Source organism: Carex rostrata, chromosome 15, assembly GCF_964058835.1.
Source record: "Carex rostrata chromosome 15, lpCarRost1.2, whole genome shotgun sequence".
Classification (NCBI taxonomy): Eukaryota; Viridiplantae; Streptophyta; class Magnoliopsida; order Poales; family Cyperaceae; genus Carex; species Carex rostrata.
Window position 1 is genome coordinate 4,039,914 of NC_135932.1, and position 23,570 is coordinate 4,063,483.

The following is a 23,570-nucleotide window of genomic DNA, read 5'->3' on the forward strand; positions in this document are numbered from 1 at the left end:
TAGAGGCCATTATGCTATCCATAGCACCCCAGCCTAACTCATATAATATATTTGCTATACTTTAAAATAATATAAAAGCATGAAAATTGTCCTACAGAAAACACAAAGGAGTTGTGAATAACAGCCAATCATATAATTTATTAATTAATTAAAAGATTCTCATTCACAAAAAAAGAAGAAAAAAAGAAGAAGAAGAAGATGGATTAAGGTCTACATATATAGGATAAATTTTAATATCTAGCTAGAATGAATTAATGACCACAAATTAAGGTATAATAAATCAAAACAAATCTATGTGAACAATAATGGTCGTGAGATGTTTATTTTATAGTTTATACCATTATGGACAATTAATGTTTGTGAGATGCTTATTTTATAATTTATACCATTATGGACGAAACAGAGATCCGATACGCAACACTACATGAGAAACCTCATGAAAAATAAATAAAAGAAAACCATGTGAGGTTATACCCAATTTCCGTGACTTACGGTTTGGGAAGCGTCACAACTTAACCTACATATATATTATTTGAATAATTAAAAAGAGAGAAGTTGGTGCAACTCCACTAGCAGGTAGACTTTTTTTAAGTGCTATCTAAGCTGGCTTAAAGCCTTAAACCAGTCATTCTGGTACATTTCGTGGGGAGTCTGATATTATCCTGCTCAATTGATGCCATGAATTTAATTGAGATCTTTTATCATAACATGTATCTCGAGGAAATTTTTTTTTTAAATGTAGTTATCATGAATTGAATTTGTGCCATGAATTAAATTGGGTTCTTTATCATAAATTCAATTATGCCATTAATTAAATTGGGTTCTTTTATCATAAAATGTAATTAAAAAAAAAGTAATTATCATAAATTCAAGGGAGAATTTCATATATACCACTCAAAAACTGTGAAATTATGTATTTACCATCCAAATTTTTGTAATTACATATTTACTATCTAAAAATCTAATAACTCACATATTTACCCAATATAACTTTAGTATATATCATATATACCCAAAACTCAGATTAGTTATGTTTAATTTTCTTAAAACTATAATTAATCAAGGATTAACTTAACACTCTCTCCTTCTTTCCTTAAAACTGTTCTCCTTTATGCCCAATATAAAAGATTAAAAACAGAAATTCCAAACTGTGCCAGTAACAAAACACAGATTCTTAAACTCAATTACTACTTTGACAACCTTTTGCGATATCAACGTCGAATTTAGTACGAGTTATTTTGTTAGAAAAGTTTGAGTGTTTATCTTGTTTTTAGACGATTAAGCTGGAGTTGGAATTCTTATTCTCTCGGAGTTTAAGCAGGAGAGACGAGATAAAAAGAGAGTTTTAGATTTTTAGATGGTAAATATGTAATTATAGAAATTTGAATGGTAAATATGTAATTTTATAGTTTTTGAGTGGTATATATGAAATTCTCCCTAAATTCAATTGTTTTTTTTTTTAATCATAAAATGTAATCATGAAAAAATATTAATCTAGAAAAGGGATCTTTAATATTGTAAGAGGAAATGTTTTTGACATTTGAAGACTGTTTGAATTTAGTAAATTTGCAAAGTACGTTGAGAAATGAGATCGAAGTATAGAGAATATTTGACATTATGAACCACCTAATGTTAATATTATTTCGATCATATTTCCAATCAATCTGTTTTCACTTCCAACCGAACAGCCAACCACTAATGAATGAAATTCAAACCTCAACAAACGAATAATTAATTAACAAACTAAACACACAGAAAAAAAAAAATCTACTTCGGTCAAAATCCCCTACAACCTGTTTTGTATAATTTTTCCTGCAACCATGATCAATCCCGTCAGCATCACGATTTACACCTTCATTCGATCAGTCAGATTGCTCTGTCAAGGACCGAGACAACACCGGCTCGGCGCATGCCATCACGGCCCGCTCTAGTGCACACACAACTTCGCTCATGGTAGGCCGATCTCTACCCGCCGGGGCAACACAGTCTGCTGCCAGGCAACCTACGAAAGCAACCGCTTCAATTTCAGTAGGCGCCGGCGGAGGCAATCGTTTGTCGAGTATATGATGGATATCATCCGATGTAATAAATGGAACCACGATCTCCACGATGTTTCTCGGCGTGGTGCTCTCGCTGCACGCCTGTATTATCGCCTTGCACCCCGATAGCAACTCTAAAAGAACCACCCCAAAGCTGTACACATCACTCTTATCTGTTAGGTTTTGGAGTCTGTAATACTCTGGATCCATGTAACCGACTGTACCGGCGGTGCGTTCAGGCTCTTGATTTGTTTGGTCATCATCCTTCAAGCGTAACAAAGAAAGGCCGAAATCCGATACTTTCGCCACCCATGATGCGTCAAGTAATATGTTGGCCGACTTGATGTCCCGGTGAATTATTGGCGGCACGGCGTATGTGTGAAGATACTCTATTCCACGCGCAGCATCAAGGGCTAGTTTTAACCGGCAATGCCACGTGGAAATCGGTGGAGATGCTGACTCAGTTTTATGTAGATGCTCGTATAAAGTGCCATTCTCCATGAACTCGTAGACCAAGACACGTTCCGAGCGGTCTATACAAAAACCGTACAATCGAACCAAGTTTTTGTGATTTACTCTTGATAGCAATGCGAGCTCAGAAATGAATGCCGACTCACGGTCATCACGACGGCGAGCTAAGGCTGCTGCACTGGAGGGTATAGATGATGAATCCACAGCGCGTTTTATCGCAACTTCCCGACCGTCCGGCAGTTTGGCACGATAGACCAACCCAAAGCTGCCTGATCCAATTTTATGCGATTCGGAGAAACCATCAGTGACTTCTTGTAGGACTCTCAAGGGAAATTGCTCAACCGTGCTGCTCGGCCCCTTACTAATCAAAGCGCTCAGCCGGCGTTCAATCATTGGCTGTCGTGGCAGCACCGCAATTGGATCGGTGGGACCGTTGTTTGTTCTGGCGAAAGATGGATCGTCATGTATCCTACCGGAGTCTTGTCCATCAAGTTGAGGACTTTTTCGATATATCCACATTTTCAAAAAAAGTAACAAAAATGCCATCAAAACTATGAACCCCCCAACACATCCAAGGATTATATACAGCACCCTGCGTGACCCCCTGCCCGTGTCTGAATTGCTAGAAGAAGAAGAAATATTGTAAAACAAATCAACATTGCACGGGTGACAGATACCGGCCTCGGCTGTGGCAGAGCAAACATTTCCGGTCCCGGCCCATACCCCACATTTGCAAGTTGAAATTGGTGCACATGGACCGGGCAACACATGTTGAAACACGACCGCATAACTCGACCCGAGAGCTGTTTCATTACCCCAACAAACCAAGGTATAATTCGCCATTAGAACTCCACAAACAGTGTCCCTCCTTGCTTGGATCGACACGAATTGCATACCATCCAGGCCTTCTGGCAAGCTTGAGTTCTCACCAAAGCAAGCCACCGTACCATTACCGCCGAGCAAGCACGTGCGATCCTCCCCTAAAGCCATGTAACCAATTTCAAATTTTTTTGACAACCAGGTTTCACTAACTTCTGGCGCTCCAATGCCCCAGCAAACCAATTTGCGAGCATCGGAAATTGCACAAGCATGGCGGGTGCCGACAGCCAATTTACTATAAGACCCTACCGGCTCTGACCCGGCAACTTTACTTTTGGTATCACCAAAGCAGCGAATACTACCTGACTTGGCAACCAACCCGCATACAAAGTCTCCTCCAACCGCCACATCAGTAAAATTGACATCTTGTGGAATGGTTACCTCGGGCCATCTCCAGCACTGGATAGGTCCAATTCCGTTAGATGAGGTTGTAAGACCACACACGTGCGAGTCGCCAGCTGATAGAGCTCTGACCGGTGGGCCTCTGTAGATTCTTTTGGAGCCACTACCATATTCATTGGTGAAACTCCACCAGTGCATTGTTGATATGTTCGATATGGCTGTGAGTTTGGGACCCATCGCACAGAGAAACCCGTCACCGGCAGCAATGGCAGCGTAGGATGCAGAATTGTCTGTCATGTAACTCTCGGTGATGCCTGCTGGAAAGTCGGTGCATGTTAAGTTGTAGGTGAGGTAATTGGACGTGGTAAAAGCACATATTATGGTTGTGTTGAAGAGGTGAGAGATGGAGACAGTGGAAAGGAAAGGGAGAGAGAGAGATGGAGAAAGCAAGAGAGAGAAGATGATAGCTAGTGTAAGGAAAATGGTAGGAGGCATTTGTTATGGTGGGGAGAGGCTAAGGAGATAGAGAGTTGCATTGTAGATATCAAGTTAGAGAAAGAAAGAGAAATTATTGGAGGGTTGGAAAGGTGGAGATGAGAGGGAAAGAGCTGTTTGAATGGGATACCAATAATGCAAGCGTTGTTTTTTGTTTTGATTTTAATGATGTTATAATATATATATGTATTGTGCTATTGGTGCCAACAAAGTTTGTGCAGGCTCCTTGCGTTTATATGATATTAATTTGACATAGTCGAAATAGGTCTATAGACTATAGTCTTTACCCACTTAAAAACATTGAATTGTATTTGTTATATTTTAATAGCAACTTAGCAACCAACTTGGTGTTTTCAAAAAGTGATTGTGCCAGTTCAACTTCATTAATTGACACACCATCTCCATATATTACTCCGGTCAGGTAACCAGATCAATTATAAAAAATTATCTTTTCTCTTGCTTTTACTATATAATTGGCATGCTTCGTTGAATCCAACATTCTTTCTTTTTAACTTTTTAAACTATTTTAATTGTACAAATCGAGCAAAAACGTGTGACATTTTTTTAATAAAATGTTTCAGTGGATATCCTCGAGATGCTAAAAAGTGAGTTCCTCAAAAAAATTTAAAGCATTCGGGTTACAAAATTTTATTTCTTGGAAGCAACCATTTACCAATGGGAACGCCAAAGAAGGAATTGGCCTTCTTTCAACGGTTGATCGATGTTTGGTTCTTCTTTTGAAAAAATAATAATAAATTGTGAGTTGAGGGTGCAATCTGAAAATGAAACAACTTGGTGTGTAGATTATTTTGACAAAATAGGAAGGAAGTCTTGAGTCTGTGATTTTTGTGGTAACGGAGTGGTGATGGTGGCCTAACGCGGTATCTCTGTGACTGAGACTGACCATGAGTGTGTACAAATACCGTTGACTTAGGATTATAGCTAGACCTGGTTCAAGATTCTACATGGTCCAATAAGTCGAGTTCACTTTTACTTTTTGAAAATCCAGTCTGGCAAGTGGCAGTCCCTTGAAGCATTTAACATAAGATGTATAATGCGTAGTAGCTGGAATTTGAATTCAAATCTCTACAGCTACAAAGTAGAATTATAACCACTAAAATACAAACACACATTTAACATTTTATGAAGGAGACTTTTATGACAACAAAATTCAATTAAATTTCAATATACATAATTTAAAAAAAATTTAAGTCATAGGGAATCTATCAAGGAGAGTTTGAAAGGACAACATTTTAAGAACTGGATAACGAAGGACTTTGATTAAAATTTATATACAGGTAGTGACAGGCCAAGTGCAAATTTACCAGATCATGCTGGTAAATTTAAAGTTGATATGTATGGTGTTGTGCCAGTTCAAAAATGCGACCAGTTTTAGCTTTGAAATGTCAGTAACAAAGCGTGTGCTCTTGTTCTTGGAACACAATTTGTTTTTTGTTTTTGTTAGCTTTTTAGATTTTTATATGGTTGTATTTCACTTGGTCAACTTAACGATGACACGTCGCTTAGATTTTGGTGTTGGACCCTTAATTACGGTACCTGATAGGGACTGGTACGCAAAAAAAGAATTCCTTCGTTGAGTTTAGCTGATGATGTAAGGATGAGTTGCTGATGAGAGCGGGTTTCTTTTGGTTTAAGGTAAGCTTTTTAATTAGTTTCACACTTTGTTTTTTCAAAAAAGACTGTTTCAGTTTAATGATATATGTAGAGAATAAAAAAGAAAAAAGAAAACAGCTTGTTGGATGATGTAGAGAATAATTATTGGTATTATAATAATTCCTAACAAGTTTGATTCAGTTTTGAACAGTACCATGGACGGTTTCTTTGTTGATGCTCCACCATAGGGACAGGTGTGAGGTGCAGGGGCGGACCCAGGTGTATCGGGGGTGGGGGTGGGAGGGACAGCCGTCCTCCTTGTTTTGGGTTTTAGTGCTGATTTAGTGGTTTCGATCGATTTTGCTCTCTTGAAATTTTTTTTGTCCCTTTCTGAGATGTTTGATTTGTAATTCGGGTTAAATTTACGATTTATTATGATTGGTAATTAGAATTATAAGTTAAAGAATCAGAAATTATAAGTCAGATTATTGAAAGTATAAGTAAAACATTAATTTTTTTATCGAATACCTAGTTAATTAATGGGTTTAAATCCAATTAGTTATTTAAACATGATTCAATATTTTTTTGCACCTCCTGACAAAAATTCAGGATCCGCCCCTGACTGAGGCGGGTCAAAAATAAAAGATTCAGCTGTGTAATACTATGCAGCTAGATAGTTATGATAATTGAAGCATTAAAATCTAAAATAAACATCTGGAATAGAAGGTGCTTGCCCAAATGTAATATAGATATAATGACTGGGGAGGAAAGGAAAAGGGTAAATATATTTATAGAGTAGCTTTTACTTCATACAGCTCACAGACTATAAAGTCAAAACTGTGCTCCATATGATTTGTGCGTTGCATGAAACAATAACTGCTCTGTCAATGTCTTTACCAAAGAAAAAGACTTATCTGATTCCAAATGGAAAATCGTTTTCTCTTCTTGTTGGATGATCCATAATAAAGAAATAGCTGGCGAAGGTACTAAAGTAACAAACGTTAAAAATTATACTTAGTTTGCCCGGTCCAAATTAATAGAAATCAATTTTTCAACATGGAAGAATCTTGTATATATCCTTCAAAATCTCGAATTTAAGTAATTTTTCTTCTAAAATTCATAATATCATATTCATCCTTCTAAATTTTACAGCCTTACAAATTTATTCAATTTATTGAGTTTTCTATTAATACTTATTTTTAATTTATAAAGTTCCCGTTTGATCATTTATTAAAAATTAAAATATAAGAGAAATGTTCAATCTTCTAATTAACCGATTTGTGAGGACAAATAATTTATTTCTCTACCTAAAACACATAGAGTCTTCTAATTGCCTGCACAAACTACCTAATTAAAAGACAACATTTCTCTACACTATTACATCTTTTTATTTTTTTTAATAAAGACTAAATAAGAATTTTATAAATTAAAATAAATGTCAATAGAAAAGACAATAAATTGAGAAAATGAGAATGTAGCACAGTAGCAGGACAGTTACGAGAAATGAAGCCTAAAATAAACGTCTGGAGAAGGCTATCTACGAGCAACGACGGCCCCCGAGTCGCCATATGTCGGCCCGCCTATGGCTTTGTCGCTGAAATGCGTCTCTCTAACTGTTGAGTTAAAACTTTTTACAGTGATTTGGGAGGAAAGAAAGGGACTGAACTGATTCCCATTGGAAAAACATTTTCCCTTGTTTGGGGTTGACCCATAAAAAATTGATAACTATACTCGTTTGCACATGCCAAATCTATATGAAATATGAATCAATAGTTTAGTGGAAAATTGTATTAGTTGAGTAAATTATTGAGTCCTCATTCTGTCTTAGAGAATTGAAAAGAACTAGGCCCCTGATTACAGCAATAATAAATTGAATAGAGAATAAAGACTAATTTACTCAACTAATACATAGCTCCAGTAAGAAATCAATTCAAAATGTCATATCCTGGGCATTTCAGTTCTTTGATGTGATATGATACTTGTAAAACTTTCAACCTTTGTTAAGTATTAATCTTCGACGGTAACAAATTTGACACCAGGTTCAACAACCCACCCAGTGTATATGCTATAGTGTCACAAAAGGGACTTAGCATTGTCTAGTCTTAGCTGCACTTAGAGCGATCAGATAAAATTGACCTGCATTTAGCTGCAACTTGGAGAATTGACCTCATATAATTTTCAAATCACAGTCGATGCAACTTGGAAGAGTACTGACCTCATTTAATTTTCTCAGTCTCTTTTGCATGTAACCTCAAGAAAACAGAGTTTATCTTCAACTAACCTACCACACGATATAGAGTAAGGCTATGGCAATATATTACACAATAGCCCATGCTATGGACATATCACTATCGTCCAAACAGTCCATATAACCTTTCAATATTCTCTTCATATGAAAATGTCCTTGGAAATCAAATTTTTTTCGAAATTTTTTTACTATTTTTTTTAGATAGGTAGCAAAACACTTGTTTAGAAAATTCGTACCGTCCAAGATCAATGATTTTCTACCTTTTTTAAAAAAAATAGTAAAAGAATACTAAATATGTAAAATTTGGTCTGCAAGTCCATTTTCATATGAAGATCATGATTAACGGTTTGGATTTGATTGTTTATAATTTTAAAAATAGAGATATGGATCCATAACACAAGCCAATCCATAATATGCATATTACCGTAGCCTCACTCCACGATATATGTAAGAATTTTACCAATAGCTTCTTTTGGTATAACATATTTTTGCACCATCTTTTCTGCTACTCTTTTTGTGAGAAAAAAAGAATTGGCACAAGAGAACATATATTATCTCATTATAATATAACCAAGCAATCAGTACATCGCCCACTTCATTTATTAAACAAAAATATAATAGACAATTAAAGTTCCTAGTCAACTTCTCTTTCTGAATATGGCCCAATTTCTTTTTTTATTTGCCAGAGGGCCTATACATTAGAGAAGCTTGCCTATCATTTCAACATACAAACTAATAGGTTTCATGAACCAGCCATTAAAAAACAACATAAAACCTTCATCTACAACAAACTGTCAAAATTGTGAACCTAAATCAACCGAGTATATTTAACCTGTTACTCCAGGAAAGAGCTCTGCTATCTTTGTAAACACATCCATAACCTAACAACGATAAGTAATTGGGTATAGACAATTAGAATATAACAAAACAACAGATGAGCGAATGTTTCATTTATAATTTGCAACCTCAAGAGGTAAAGAATAAAAAAGATTAGCTAAACATATATGCAATCATATTTTGCTAGACGTTTTAAAAAGGAATACCTCTTTGTCATTCTGATACTTTGAGATATTGAGCGGGTTCTGGGAACACTGCACAAGTAAAAAAATATGCAAAAAAAATCAAAAGAAATTTAAGAACTTCCCAAAAAATAAGAATAAAAAGCAACAAAAAATATAGAACTGAAAATTAATGAAAATTACATCCATAATAGCAGCTTGAACTCTAGGGTTTTGAAATGCCGTTGCCACTTCAGGATTTGACATTATTTTATTGACGACCTCTTCTGGGGTCAGCCCTATTTGTTCTGCAGATAAAAAAACAATATTATTAATACTATATATTATTTATAACTTTTACTCTATATATTTTTAACAACAGGAAAGTTGTTGACTCACCAAATTGTTGCTTGACCTCAGGACTACTCAGGTCAAAGTTTTTCAAGGAATCCATCATTCTGCTGTCCCACTCCGAATTTCCTCCCATATTATTTCTTTTTTTTCAAAATAATATTTAAAAAAAAAGATTTGTCAGTAAGTATAATCTGCGGTCAAAAAATTAAAATAAAATAAAAAAACATTAAATCAGAAGTTGAAGTTTACAGCATGTCTTGCAGTTGCTGGCGGTATTGAGGATTTTGTAGCATCCCTGAAAGAAAAGGAGATTTTTCACTAAAAGAATACACTAAATAGAATTGAGGCATTTAAAAGTGGTCGGATTCCTCATTTCCAGAGGTAAATACCACAAAGAAAAAGAGATTATAAAAGAACTCAATATAAATATCACAAAACAAAATACTATAAATGAAAGAACAGACATTTAAAAGTGGTCGGGTTCCTCATTTCCTCTGGTAAATACCTGCAAAGTTTGTGCAACCATTAGTTCATCATTGAATAAAAAGGCTAGTCATAAATAAACAGGAAAACATAGCATAGTATATGTTAGACAGAGAAAGAAAACAAAAATTATACATACGGGTAAACCATTTGTTGGACTGTTGGATCTTCCATCATCTTTTCCAATGCATCAACAGATAAGAAAGGTGCCCCGCCACCTATTTCGAGTATCAGCGTTCATTATAAGATACAAATGAACAAAAAAAAAGGAACAATCAAGTGACTGTGATTACACTAGGAGAATTCTATCAGCTAATTTTTTGGGCCACAATTTGATGTTCAGGGCCTCTGTACCTTTAAATCAAAGATGCAAACAAAGAAAATTTCCAGATACAAACCTACAAATCAATGATAAAAAAAACATTATATCTGCCTTTTTTTTTTTATGAAAAAAACATATCTACTTACTAGGTTGTGATTGTGACTGATACTGCGATTGGGATTGGTCGCTAGAACCAGTGCTGGTGGTCTTGAAAGCAGCTCCATTTGTCGAACCCTTCAGATCAAAACACCCATAAGACCATAAGATATAGGTTCTGCATTTCAATTTTTATTTTCATTCAATGAGGAATAGGGTGAAATTTTTTTTACCATAATCTCTGGTTCAAATGCCCGACTCACATCCTTCTCTGGTTCAGGCGGATGTACTACTTCTTTCTCCTCGGGAGAAACATCAACAAAAGCTACATTGTTTCAGAAAATAGCTTCAACAATTAGCTAAAGGAACTCTAATTTAATCCAATAGAATGATGAAAATCCGGAGGCAAATTAAGGTGAAATAAATAGAATTCTATTCAAAATTAAAAAAAAAAAATGAACTTCCACACTACGGTCAATTCTGGTGAATTTTTTCAATATGTGAAGAATTTTGGAATTTTTCAGGCTTGCTTGTTTTGGTACCTCGAGTTGAGGATTTCTTACTACCTCAGTCATCCCATATATTTATACTTATAAGAACTCGCAAAGCAAATAGACAATGAAAGTACAAGAGGCACTGCCAACTGTTTCTCCACACCTTACGGTCTCTATGTTTAATTCTATTTTTATCATTGTACAGTAGTTTTACAGTAGTCATGCAGAGGCAAATTTGGGAGTTAATAGAACACAATAACTAAATAGGGGTGCAATAACCAAAATGTAATTATTATAACTACATGGGAAGAAAAACAATGCCTACCAAATTTCTTTTCGTCTTTCTCTTCTATCTTTTCATCGGAACTTTTGGAACTTGGAGGTGTTTCGGTTTTAGTTGCAGATACATCAACTGTAACAGCCGGTTCTCTTCTTTGCTGTACTTCTGGTGGGGGTGAAAATTGAAATGGACCTGGTGCACCTTGTGGAGGCATGGGAGGAAACGGGAAAGGGGCTCCGCCAGGAAATGCAGGATTTGCAAATGGACTACTCCCTTGTGGGGCCCCTGATTGGTTCATCATTGTTTTAAATGCTTGTTGCAATGCATATTGCTACGACAAACATTACCAGGAGAATAAAATTAAAATCAGCTTCAATTTGCAATCAGCACAAAATACACATTAGATGTGCTAGCGAGAAAAAGGCAGTACACTTGTTTCTATTTAGCTATATGTTTGGCAGTATTTTCATTAATTTCACACATTCACTCCTTCAGATTGTTCATTGGTTAATTGCAAAACGGAGTGATAAGTGGTGAATATAAGTTATTTAGTTCCGTACAATCAATTAGGTTAAAATTCGGGCTTCATAAGCAAATACCGGAGTCTCTACCAGAGCATGCATACCTCAGGGTTATGAGATACTAAAATATCAGCTCACCTTTAGCTTTGTTACAACCTAATATTATAAGAAGAAAATGTCAGAAGTGGTTCGTGAAATTTTAAAAAAAGGAAGAAGAAAAAAATGGAACTAGAAATATATGGTTTTCTCACCACTGAGAACAGTGCTGATAGCGCTACTCCAATTCCAACCCAAAAAAGAGGTGTTCCTCTGAAAAACGAAAGGGAGTAAGAAGGTAGGAGCGAGAACTTTTATAGATTGACACATGCTTTTGTTTTTCTGATTTTGAAATTCTTCTTGTCCAAACTTGGGGGGCACTAAAATTATTTCTACCCAAGTTGAAGAAATAATGCCCATCTCAGTGAATTATGTACAACCATTACACGAGTTCTTATTAATGCAGAGATTAATACAGTAGAGATACTTACACGTAAGAAGAGGATGGTGGTGGTACTGGAGGTGCAGTAACTGTTCCAGTTAAGACCCTCTTATCACTACTAGAAGATGACATGGATGCAAATCCTTGAAATTTGAATCTCTCAAACACTATCCACAAGTTAAAATTCAAATTAATCCAAGCTAATGCACCATTGAGATATACAATTAACCTCTAGGCTATTTACAATTTCAAAGCATTTTAAAGAATTAATGTGAAATTTAAGTCAAAGATCCATATCCTCATACTATATCTTTTTTAGTCTGAATTAATCCTAGTTGTTGTCCTCAAATCCCAATTATGCAGAAATCAAACAAATAAAAAGAGGGAAAAGGTACTTACTACATCCCATGAATTAAAATAATCTAGAATGCTAAAAGCCTTAACAGACATGCCTCGTAAGTATTAAATTGTTCTAACTTCGACGTGAAGAAAATATGGTTTCAACGACCCTTCTTCCCTGAGAAATCTAAGTTTTTCAATTAACTGAAAAACCAACGCTGTCTACCGTCGCGGTTCTCATCCCCTATTCTCCAGAGAAAGTACTCTTAAGTCCCTATAAGCAAATTCCAAACTACTAAAACACGAAGAAGCAAAATTTATACCACTCTTAGAGAAGTCTCTAGAAGATGCAATGTCGGCTCGGTTGGACTTAACCGCTGAGACGAAGAACCTGTTGTACCGTAGAGTAGCGAGTCTCCCTCTCTGAAAGGTGGGAAGGAAGAAAGGTTGACAGTCGCTACGCCGCCGCAAGATCGGAGCTCCGGTGAATGTAGGGTTAACGCCAACAGAGGATGTCAGCGCAAGTTTCTCCATCTCCGACTAAAACCCTAGAATATAGCACTCAGTAGGGGTGAAAGGAAGAAACAACGAGACGATGATGCTAGAGAACTAAAACGAGAAGACAATGTAACAAATTATTTCTCCGGTGAAATAAAACAGGAGGCGTCCTTTTCCCCGTTCCTGGTTATGAAGGAAGGCCATGCTTTTCCAGCAATGGCCCAGACCCAGAAAGGCCCATATTTACGCAATTTCTCTATTTGTTTATGGGTTTTCTATAGCTAGTACACACTTAAAAGCCGAATTTTTTATTAATATCCAAATTTAATATTAAATTTCAAAAAATAATCAGATCAGTAACGTTTTTCGAAATCTACCCTTTTCGGAAAAAAAATTTCCGAAAACAGCCTCTGTTTCCGGAAATAGGCTAAATCCGGAAAAATTTTATCCGGAAATAGGAATTTTTTTTTTTTTCCGGAAAATTTTTATCCGGAAAAAGGATTTTTTTTTTTTTAGGAATTTTTTTTTTCAGTTTTTATTTATAATTTATTTATTTTTTGTATTTAAGTATTACAAATATTTAATATAGTTTTTTAAAAAATAGATGGAATACTATATAATTTGATTTATTCGAAGGACTGCTACAAATAATCCGGATCAACATTTTTCATGCCGGATTTTTTACGGCCGTAAAAAAAAATAATATAATATAATACATGCATATGTATATGTATATATAATATAATATATGTATATATATGTATATACAATATAATATATGTATATATATGTATATACAATATAATATATGTATATATATGTATATACAATATAATATATGTATATATATGTATATATATGTATATACAATATAATATATGTATATATATGAAACTGAAGATATAAAATATGAGGTATGATGAGGTATAAAAAATATGAGGTATTGGAACCCTCGTTTAGTGCCTCGTATAAAAAATATTATATATACATATATATACATATATTATATTATATATATACATATATATATAGAGATAGGCTAATGTGCTTCCATAAGCACTTGGCTCGAAGTGCTGCCATCCCATTTTCGATTTTTCAAAATCCAAACAGTCGATCCGAACCGTTCATCTTGTTCTCCATATTAATATCTGCTTGGAGACCAAATTTTACATTTTTTGGAATTTTTTTGCTATTTATTAAGCCACTTTGAAAATCGCTGATCCAACGGTGAACCCCTGATTTTACTGTTTGGTAAGCCACCGTTGGATCAGCGATTTTCAAAGTGGCTTAATAAATAGCAAAAAAATTCCAAAAAATGTAAAATTTGGTCTCCAAGCAGATATTAATATGGAGAAAAAGATGAACGGTTCGGATCGACTGTTTGGATTTTGAAAAATCGAAAATAGGGTGGCAGCACTTCGGGCCAAGTGCTTATGGAAGCACATTAGCCTATCTCTATATATATATATATATATTATATTATATATACATATACATATGCATATATTATATTATATTATATTATTTTTTTTTACGGCCGTAAAAAATTCGGCATGAAAAATGTTGATCCGGATTATTTGTAGCAGTACTTCGAATAAATCAAATTATATAGTATTCCATCTATTTTTTTAAAAACTATATTAAATATTTGTAATGCTTAAATACAAAAAATAAATAAATTATAAATAAAAACTGAAAAAAAAAATTCCTATAAAAAAAAAATTTCGGAAAAAAAAATTTTCAAAAAAAAAAAAAAAAAAAATCCTATTTCCGGATAAAATTTTTCTGGATTTAGCCTATTTCCGGAAAAAAAATTTCCGGAAGTAGCTACCGTTTCCGGAAAAAAAATTTCCGGAAAGGGTAAATTTCGAAAAACGTTACTGATCCGGTTATTTTTTGAAATTTAATATTAAATTTGGATATTAATAAAAAATTCGGCTTAAAAGAGTTAGAAATTGTGCATACCGATTACCTTGTTAATCAGTTATTATTGATTAATTTTTTTTTAGAGAAATGTTCTGGTACCCCGAGCCTTCATACCCGAGCGCGTCCCCCAAGTAGTTTAACAAAAAAAAAACTTTCAATATTGTCTAACTTCCATTTGCAGCGCTAATATCCAAACATTTAAAGCTATGTTTATAATATTTTACAATCCTACTCGTAAGCATATAAACCTCTGTCTGAAAGCATTAAAATTCTAAATCTGTATCGTTTTAACTCCTAACTACTTTTGTCTTCAAGCAAAAAACAGAAAGATTCATTTCACCCACTCTTTTTTATTTTTTCTCTAATCATTATAATTTATTTTTCCGACGATCTGTTATGAATTTTACGAATCTAAAAATACGAATGTTTTCTATTCGATTTTATCTTTCAAATAAGATCCATGAAGAAATATTTTTGAATAATTTTAAAGTTATTTTTTTTAAAGTAAAACTCATGAGCACTTCAAATTTTCAAGTTTTTAAATCTCAATCTACAACCATTAAAATTTTCAAGGCTTTGTACATGAGGTTTATATACTTTGTACATGCAGTGTTATTGTTGAGGTTTATATGGTTTGAAGTGTTATTGACTTATTGTTGAGGTTTAAATTCTTTGTACATGAGGTTTATATGTTTTATTCTAGAGATTTAAAGTGTTATTAATGGGGTATATATATGCTTGTAAACAGAGATTTAAATTATTTTGAAGCAAAATTAAAAAAAAAAACTGAAAGTCACAAAGATTTAAAGTAATAAAAAAATTACAACACAAATATAATTTGAAAGTTATTCTTTATGGATCTCATTTGAAAAAGAAAATCAGATAAAAAATGTTCATATTTTTAGATTTGCAAAATTCATCACGGATCGTCGGGAAAATGGATGAGAATGATTAGAGAGAATAAAAAAAGTGGGTGAAAGGAATTTTTCCCTTTTTGGCTTGAAAACAAAAGTAGTTCGGAGTTAAAACTATACAGATTTAAAATTTTAATGCTCACAAATAGATATTTAAATGCTTACGAGTAGCATTGTAAAATGTTATAAACAGAGCTTTAAATGTTTAGATATTAGCGTTGAAAATGGAAGTTATATAATATTAGAAATTTTTTATGTTAAACTATTTGGAGGACGCGCTCGGAAATTTTGTTTGAGGTATAATTATCAGATTCATTTTTTTTTTTTAATCTTAGTCATAGGATAGGCTTCACGTGGCCATAAATTCTTTTTCTTTTTCTTTTCCTTTAAACTGATAGTTTTTGTTGCTTTGTTGCTTTGTTGCATGAAAGAATTTTGAGGAAAAAAATGAAACTGAACGAACACGATCATTCACTTTGTTTAAAAATGAACAGCTCTCTAAAATTGTAGTAGAACAGAAACTCTGGACAATCAGAAAGAAGTCATGTAAAAGGCTTAACAAAATCATTAGTTATAAATAATTGCTGATATACCAAATTCATATTTCATATTAATCAGAACGCCAATTTATAAGCAAGCTCAATGCCTATTATTACATCAATACCCCAGCTAAATAATAGCATGTGCTACAATTTGCTTGGCGAAATACAAAGAATTTTGTTAGATGTTAAAACTAAGATGAGACAAGCATCCATTCTGAGTTCAAGAAATCTCATTGACATGTCTTCGTCATTTTGTATTCAATAAAAAAACTTCATTTTCACAAGTTGCCGGTTGAAGTCCTGAAGTCCTGAACATCTAAACTAATTTTGCTATTCAGGTTACAAAACACTAGTATTGCAAATTGATTAATTTAATATTTAGATTACATAACATAAGAAAATTACAACTTATATTTGCTCTTTAGCTCGCTTTACAACTTATATTTGCTCTTTAGCTCGCTTACGTGCAAGAAATTTTTCTCTAAGAGAAGCTATGTTGTCACCACTCCTCTTAAATCTCTCACTATTCAACTTCATCTCTTCTCCTTTGACAGCCTCAGGCTCGTCCTTTGCTGAGGCCTCTACTTCCACCAATGGAGCCTTTGATTCAACCAAAGGCACAGTTTCTTCTTCGCTATTTACTTCTGTTTTACTAGAGGCTTTCTCATCCAGTTGTGCAACTGGTTCTTTGGCTGGGGGATCCTTTGTGACCGGTCTAGTTGCAGTTTCTTGTGAATCATCTGGTGTGGTTTTTGTTTTAGCTGGCTTTGAGTCCTCGGTTCCTGCTCCTAAAGCTATGTTTTTGTTCAGGCTGAAGTAGAACTCGCTCAGGTCTTTCTTCTTGGTTACCTAGAGAGAGAGAGAGAGAGAGAGATTTGATATCAAGCAAAGCACAACAATTATCTGCTACAGGATTCCGGCTGGACACTACCCACTACCAAATCAACACCGGTGTGAAGGCAACGATTTTACTTCTATGTAAGCGTCAAATCAAGCCTTTCCATAAGATCATGGAACAATTCTTATATGTAATCAGATTTTGAATGAATTTTCCCTCTGTTGTATGATTACGCCATAATTATGACTCAATTTAGCTGAATCTTACCCTAAACTGTGATTAAACTCATGAAAAATCAACTATGAAATGTAAATCAGTAGTTAAACAGGTAGCAATACGTAGAGCCCGGCACTACAGAAAACAATCTAGTATACCCTCTTTCTCTAAAAACTAGCAATATCCTGAGAAATACCCTAAAAACCACTAGTCGGACAGTGTACTTCTAGGATGGAATTTATCTAAAAAAAAATTTGTATATAGGTCAACTTACATCCTCTTTCTCTTCCCTAAGTTGCTGTAACCGCTCTTCCTCCATCCATTTTGCCTGTTCGGCCAGCTTCTTTCTATATGCACTAGTCAAAAACTTCTCCTTGTCTCCATACAAGTGGTCTTCCTTACTACGCTCTTTGATGAGTTTTTTCTCATATACTATTTCATGCACTCTTTCTCTCTCCTTTGCCTTCTCCATAAGCCTCTCTATGTATTTTGACTGCATAAGACAAATCAAAAGAAAGAAAAGACACCATCACAATCAAAATTCTGAAAGCAAGATGCCTAATTTGGGCTGCTTTTCGGAAGAGTATGAATGACAACAACAATAAATAAGAAGGCGAGAAAATAATGTTACCTTTCTCTCAGTTTTTTCCTGGATTTTGGGTTTTGCTATTTTCTCCTTCATGTCATCATAGACGCCGTCATAGTCAAATACTGATGGATCCTCCTCTAGAGCCTTCTTATGTTGCTCCTCAATCTTCATTCACACAATAAGAGTGAGGAACTAAAGTATAGGATCAGCATCACTACTTCTAATATAAGATGAATAATATAAATATAAAGCTCTCTTTTTTTTTCTTTTTTTTTTTGGAGAAGTGGGGGAAAAACCCTACCAGTTTCCATTGAAACTAAAGGTTCATTACAAAACACTGGTACAAAAACAGCTGGTACCAGAATGCCACCTAATCTACCAAGATAGTTCTAGCGCATAACAAGAGCAGAAAGTCAAACAGCTACAATTTTCCAGACTGAATATCATAACTTTTAAACTAAGAAATAAAGCTCTAGTTATAATCTGCATTAGATTTGATATCTAATCTGCACTCATACTGGATACTGCAAACCTTTCTGGTGGTTTCTCCACTTATCTACTTACATCTGAATTAATCCATAATTTTGTAAAGAAAGGAGAATTTTAAATCGAAGGAAGAGTAATTGAGCAACTACCTTTTGGAGAGAGGCGGTTTTGGATGCCTGGCGAGAGATCTCCTTCTCCACGTCCTCATCGTCGTCGTTGCCGAAGATCGACGGAGGTGGACGCCTCACCGGAGCTGCCACTGGCGGTTTCGACGACTGCCCAGGTGGTTTTCTCAGCTGCAACCCGTACTTCTTCATCCCTCTCTCGAGCTTCAATTGATAATTGATCCCGTCTAACCCTAGAATTTGTTCTATCACGAACAACAGAATTTTTGGTTTGTATCCGCAGTTATTCACGGGTTCGGATCCTCTGAGGTAACTTAAATATTAAAATTCATTTGGTACCGTCCGATCAGGATCCGACCAATCCCACCCATGTTAGAATTTTCGGGGTTCCTTTTATATTCGTGCGAATTCTGATGGAACGGTCCGAAACCAAGATCAAAATATTTCTCAAATGCTAATGTTATTACTCTCCTTCAGTTACTGGCTTACTGCTATTATTCTCCTCTAAATATTAATCAATTTGGTAAATAAAGCTTGTCAGAGGGGCTTTAATGCAAAATAACTAGTTAATTTCTTCATGTCAGCTTGTCAGATGCGCTTAGGGGTGTCATTGATACCCTTTTAACCATTTAACCGATCCATACCGCATTTGATAAAGCAGGTAGGTATGGATATATATATATATATATTTTTTCGTTAGCTAAATGGGGAAGGGTACGGGTAAAGACTATTTCGTACCCTATAGGTAATTATATAAAATATAATAATATTATAATGTTTGAGCAATAATTAGTGAATACTTTTGTTATTTAGTGTATTATTTTTGCTATAAGAAAAATATTAAACATATTACTTTTATTTACATGTCTTGTTCTTTAATTAAATAATTGAATTTATTGGAAGATATATTTTTGTTTTTGAATTCTCTTGTTTTATAAAAAATACAATTTAGTTGAAATTAATTGCACATTTATTTTTATTTTTTATTAGTAATGTCATTGCATATGTGCGAAATAAATGAGTTTTGATGTTCTCTATGTAAAAATAATAAAACTAATTATTATACTAGTATTATTTGTTATTCACCTGCTACCGGTTCGTTACCTGATAATTTTAATGAGTAAGGATAGGATAGGGTAATGTCAATTCTTAATGGGTAATGGTAGGGTATCGGTAAGGTCATTATTAGTGAATATGGGTATGAAAATGCTTCCACCCTACCCGTATCGTACCCATTTACACCCCTAGATGGGCTTCATCTTAGTAATTTACAAAATAACATTCTAATTATGTGTACTGGTACACAGAATATTGAGAAATTTAGTTATATGTCCATCATATATAACATACTGTGTTGCTGACGAAGAGCTCTGGTAATTACAAAAAAGGAAAAAATGATCCAGAAAAGTAGTTTTAATATGCCCACGGTTTGAGAAGACACTTGGTTGACCAGCACAACTAATCACAAAAGAGCTCTCGTAATTACACATCTTTTTTAACTACCAGTTTTAAAAAAAAAAATTATTGCAACTTACAGTAGTTTGTTAAAATTACCACCTGAACTAGTACAAGAAACTGGAACAACTTACCAAAACTTTATGTTATTACTTATGGGCATCAGTGATCAAATATATATCCAGTACGTAATGAATATTCCCATCCCTTAATTTGGTATTCCAATTGAATAGTAATAAAAAGGCGTCGTCTTCTTTTTAAGTTAAATTAACTTTGAAAATTGGAAGTTGTGTGCAATATATTCCAAAGAGGTTTTGCATGGAGGATGACCTTGTATCAGAACAAACTATGTTTCTCAAGAACACCAAGGAAAATAAGTGGCGAGTGAGATTCACGATTAAGCGACGCTCTGGATTGTTAACTGTAGGATGGCGTGTTTTTTTGACAGAAAACAGGCTAAGAAAATGAGATGAATGCATCTTTCAGCTCATTGACAAATATACTTTCCTTGTCTATTTACTTGATTATTTCTGTTATGATTTTCTAATTAATTTATGCTTGTTTATGATTATGCCAGCATTTAGGACTGCTAATGATTAAGATTCGGCTCAAACTCGACTCGGCTCGTCAATTGTAGCCCAATGATTCGGCTCTTAACTCGGCTCATTTTTGAAAGAAAAAACTCGGCTCGACTCAGCTCATGAAAGAAAAAGCTCAACTCGACTCGGCTCATAAAAGAAAAAGCTCGACTCGGCTCACGAACTCACGAGCCGACTCATATTTTTAATACATGTATTTCTTCATTTGCTATGAGGCCTACCTTCAAATTTTTCAGATTTCAAATTTTTTTCAGATTTCAAAATTTTTCAGATTTCAATTTTTTTTCAGATTTCAAATTTTTTTCAGATTTCAAATTTTTCAGATTTAAATTTTTTTTCAGATTTAAAATTTTTTTCAGATTTCAATTTTTTCAGATTTCAAAATTTTCAGATTTCAAATTTTTTTCAGATTTCAAATTTCAAATTTTTGCAGATTTCAAATTTTTCAGATTTCAAATTTTTTTCAGATTTCAAAATTTTTCAGATTTCAAATTTTTTTCAGATTTCAGATTTCAAATTTTTCATATTTCAATTTTTTTCAGATTTTAGATTTTTCAGATTTCAAATTTTTTCAGATTTCAAATTTTTCAGATTTCAAAATTTTTCATATTTCAATTTTTTTTCAGATTTCAAATTTTTTTCTTTTTCAAATTTCAAAGTTTTCAACATGTAACATGAGCTGGCATTTTGAAATTATTTTAAAAAAATGATATATTTTTCAAATTTCTTTAGATCATTTCTTTAAAAAATTAATCCAAGTTTTTCAACATGTAATTTAAAGTCACAAGAATATCTTTATCCCACTTCAATCATTTCTTTAAAATAATTAAATGATCATTTTTTTAACATGTAATATGAGCCGACTCGCAAGCTCGCGAGTCGAGCCGAGTCGAGCCAAGTGTTTACATGAGTCGAGCCGAGCCGAGCTTTTTTCTTTCAAAAGTGAGCCGAGTCGAGTTAGGGCATTTTTTAGTTTCGAGTCTGATTCATTATGAAATATTGAGCCGCTCAACTCATTGATTCGCGAGCCGGTTAGACTCATTAGCAGCCCTACCAGCATTTATGATCATCAAAGCACAATTATGATTATTTCATGATTTATTTATTAGTTGATAAGTTAATTGCTTGTTTATATATTGTACCAGGCTACAAGCATAAACTGGGACTTTTTTTGTTTGATATCACACATTGATCAAAATTTTATTTATAAAACTTACTATGAAACATAGATATTTCCAAATGAAGGTGTTGTTTTTCTTGTTGTGCCCACTGTTTATCACTTTTATTTTCCATTTGAACGAGTTTTTAATCATTGTGCAATCCTATTTCTCCTATTGTAATATTCAAACACGAAAATCCAGCATAGTTGTTTCTTCAAGTAGTCAGGTCATTCATAGTTGTTTCTCCTTTGGTATACTAGTGACTGTGTTGTACCAAAGTTGGTACATACCGGAGAGAACCAATAAGGTACCTAATACTACCGCTGCCTAGCGCAGTTGGTCGTGGTATTAGTTCTCTTACAGGAGAACCAGGGTTCGAGTAGAGTGGATGAGTTGTGTGAGATGCCTACAGACTATAATAAAAAAATAAAAATAAGGTACCGATCATGATTGGAATGCACAAATGTCTCAACTTAGTATAAGTTTTCAAATCCCTCACTTACCGTAATCCCTCCATTTTGTTTAATCTCTTTCTCTAATTTTTTTGAATGCAAGAGCAAAATAGTCATTATATTTATATAAAATAGAAAGTAAAACAACAAATTGTATCATAACTTATTTTCCCGACATTTTTATTTTTACCCATTTTCTAAAATATTTTATTAAAAATAACCAGGATTTAGCTAAATTTTTAAAAATACCCAAATAGCATATTTTCTGCGGTTTGGATTTAGGGTCTCAAACCGCATAAAATATTTGCGGTTTGAGTTTTTTTTTTTGCACTATAAATACGGGAGAAACTCTAACTTAACAATTCCATTGAAACCGTCTCCTCTAACTTAACAATTTCATCGAAACCGTCTACATATTCACCATTCCATAATACACCTATCCATCATACTTATTTCTACATGCTCTCAGTTTGAGAAGTTAACAATTCCATTGAGACCGTCTTCTCTAACTTAACAATTACATCGTACTGATTTCTACATGCTCTCAGTTTGTGAAGTTTTTGTACTTCTAGGGACCTATTTATAAATTCTGAGGGACTTCTCTGCATATTTCATATAATCATAGGGGTTTATATGCAAAATGGTATCATTTAATCATTTTTGGACTTCAAAATTGGTGTTATTTCACATATACATTTTATCAGTTTTGTCAATGTTTGAAACTTGAGATCTCTCAAACTACTTCAAGGTTTTAGGAGAAATTTCACAGTAATATTCTATGATGTCACGACTACATATCAGTTAATTTTCATAATTTTTGGGGCATGATTTTATGGTTTAAAGGACATGCAAAGGCAGGGTAAACTTTAGAGCTACTGCTATGTGCACTCTTTTACTAGTTTGGTCAATTTTTGAGACCTGATATCTCTTGATTTGTTTGGAGATTTTGTATGAAACTTTGTAGTCTTGTTCTATGATGTCAAGACTGCATGTCAGTCGATTTCATGGTTTAGAGGTTGTGCAAAGACAGAGGCAAATTTAAAACTGCTGCTGTGTGCACACCTTTACCAGTTTGGTCAATTTTTGAGACTTGATATCTCTTGATCTGTTTGGACATTTTGTATGAAACTTTGCAGTTTTGTTATATGATGTCAAGACTACATGTCAATCAATTTTCATAATTTTTGGAACATGATTTCATGGTTTAGAGGTTGTGCAAAGACAGAGGCAAATTAAACTGCTGTTGTGTGCACACCTTTACCAGTTTGGTCAATTTTTAAGACATGATATCTCTCGATTTGTTTAGAAATTTTGTAT

At 33.9% G+C, this 23,570-nt stretch overlaps 3 protein-coding genes across 4 annotated transcripts; all 3 read right to left on the reverse strand.

The window, feature by feature from the left end:
* Positions 1-1,712: 1,712 nt before the first annotated feature.
* LOC144565962 (serine/threonine-protein kinase-like protein CCR4) lies at positions 1,713-4,349 on the reverse strand. The gene has a single exon (XM_078315816.1). The coding sequence runs from the start codon at positions 4,224-4,226 to the stop codon at positions 1,863-1,865; it is 2,364 nt and encodes a 787-aa protein (XP_078171942.1). The 5' UTR covers positions 4,227-4,349; the 3' UTR covers positions 1,713-1,862.
* A 4,272-nt stretch (positions 4,350-8,621) lies between these two features.
* TIC40 (hydroxyproline-rich glycoprotein family protein) lies at positions 8,622-13,094 on the reverse strand. The gene is made up of 14 exons (XM_078315817.1): positions 12,777-13,094; positions 12,164-12,281; positions 11,888-11,945; positions 11,775-11,792; positions 11,161-11,446; positions 10,575-10,666; positions 10,392-10,479; positions 10,063-10,141; positions 9,905-9,945; positions 9,690-9,735; positions 9,486-9,580; positions 9,291-9,394; positions 9,132-9,179; positions 8,622-8,969 (listed from the first exon to the last, which is right to left on the reverse strand). Exons 1-14 carry the CDS (start codon positions 12,985-12,987, stop codon positions 8,916-8,918), a joined length of 1,338 nt encoding a protein of 445 aa, XP_078171943.1. The 5' UTR covers positions 12,988-13,094; the 3' UTR covers positions 8,622-8,915.
* A 3,467-nt stretch (positions 13,095-16,561) lies between these two features.
* On the reverse strand, positions 16,562-18,870 carry LOC144566699 (uncharacterized). Of its 2 annotated transcripts, none has more exons than XM_078316723.1 (4): positions 18,612-18,870; positions 18,019-18,141; positions 17,662-17,880; positions 16,562-17,182 (listed from the first exon to the last, which is right to left on the reverse strand). In XM_078316723.1, exons 1-4 carry the CDS (start codon positions 18,777-18,779, stop codon positions 16,772-16,774), a joined length of 921 nt encoding a protein of 306 aa, XP_078172849.1. In that variant the 5' UTR covers positions 18,780-18,870; the 3' UTR covers positions 16,562-16,771. The 2 variants fall into 2 exon arrangements, with proteins under 2 accessions (XP_078172849.1, XP_078172850.1); XM_078316724.1 differs by having other exon boundaries at positions 18,019-18,168; positions 18,612-18,753.
* Between the last annotated feature and the right edge of the window lie 4,700 nt (positions 18,871-23,570).

Bases quoted from the DNA above. Each gene is read 5' to 3' on its own strand.
- LOC144566699 (XM_078316723.1), bottom strand. From the start codon at position 18,779: ATGAAGAAGTACGGGTTGCAGCTGAGAAAACCACCTGGGCAGTCGTCG. The intron at 18,142-18,611 runs GTAGTTGCTCAA...GTGTGAATGAAG, and splicing joins AAACCGCCTCTCTCCAAAAG to ATTGAGGAGCAACATAAGAA. The intron at 17,881-18,018 runs GTAACATTATTT...TGTCTTATGCAG, and splicing joins AGGAAAAAACTGAGAGAAAG to TCAAAATACATAGAGAGGCT.
- TIC40 (XM_078315817.1), bottom strand. From the start codon at position 12,987: ATGGAGAAACTTGCGCTGACATCCTCTGTTGGCGTTAACCCTACATTC. The intron at 10,667-11,160 runs GTAGGCATTGTT...GAAACAATGTAG, and splicing joins GAAAGACGAAAAGAAATTTG to CTTTTGTTGATGTTTCTCCC. The intron at 9,946-10,062 runs GTATGTATAATT...CAAACTTTGCAG, and splicing joins GTCCAACAAATGGTTTACCC to GTATTTACCAGAGGAAATGA.
- LOC144565962 (XM_078315816.1), bottom strand. From the start codon at position 4,226: ATGCCTCCTACCATTTTCCTTACACTAGCTATCATCTTCTCTCTCTTG.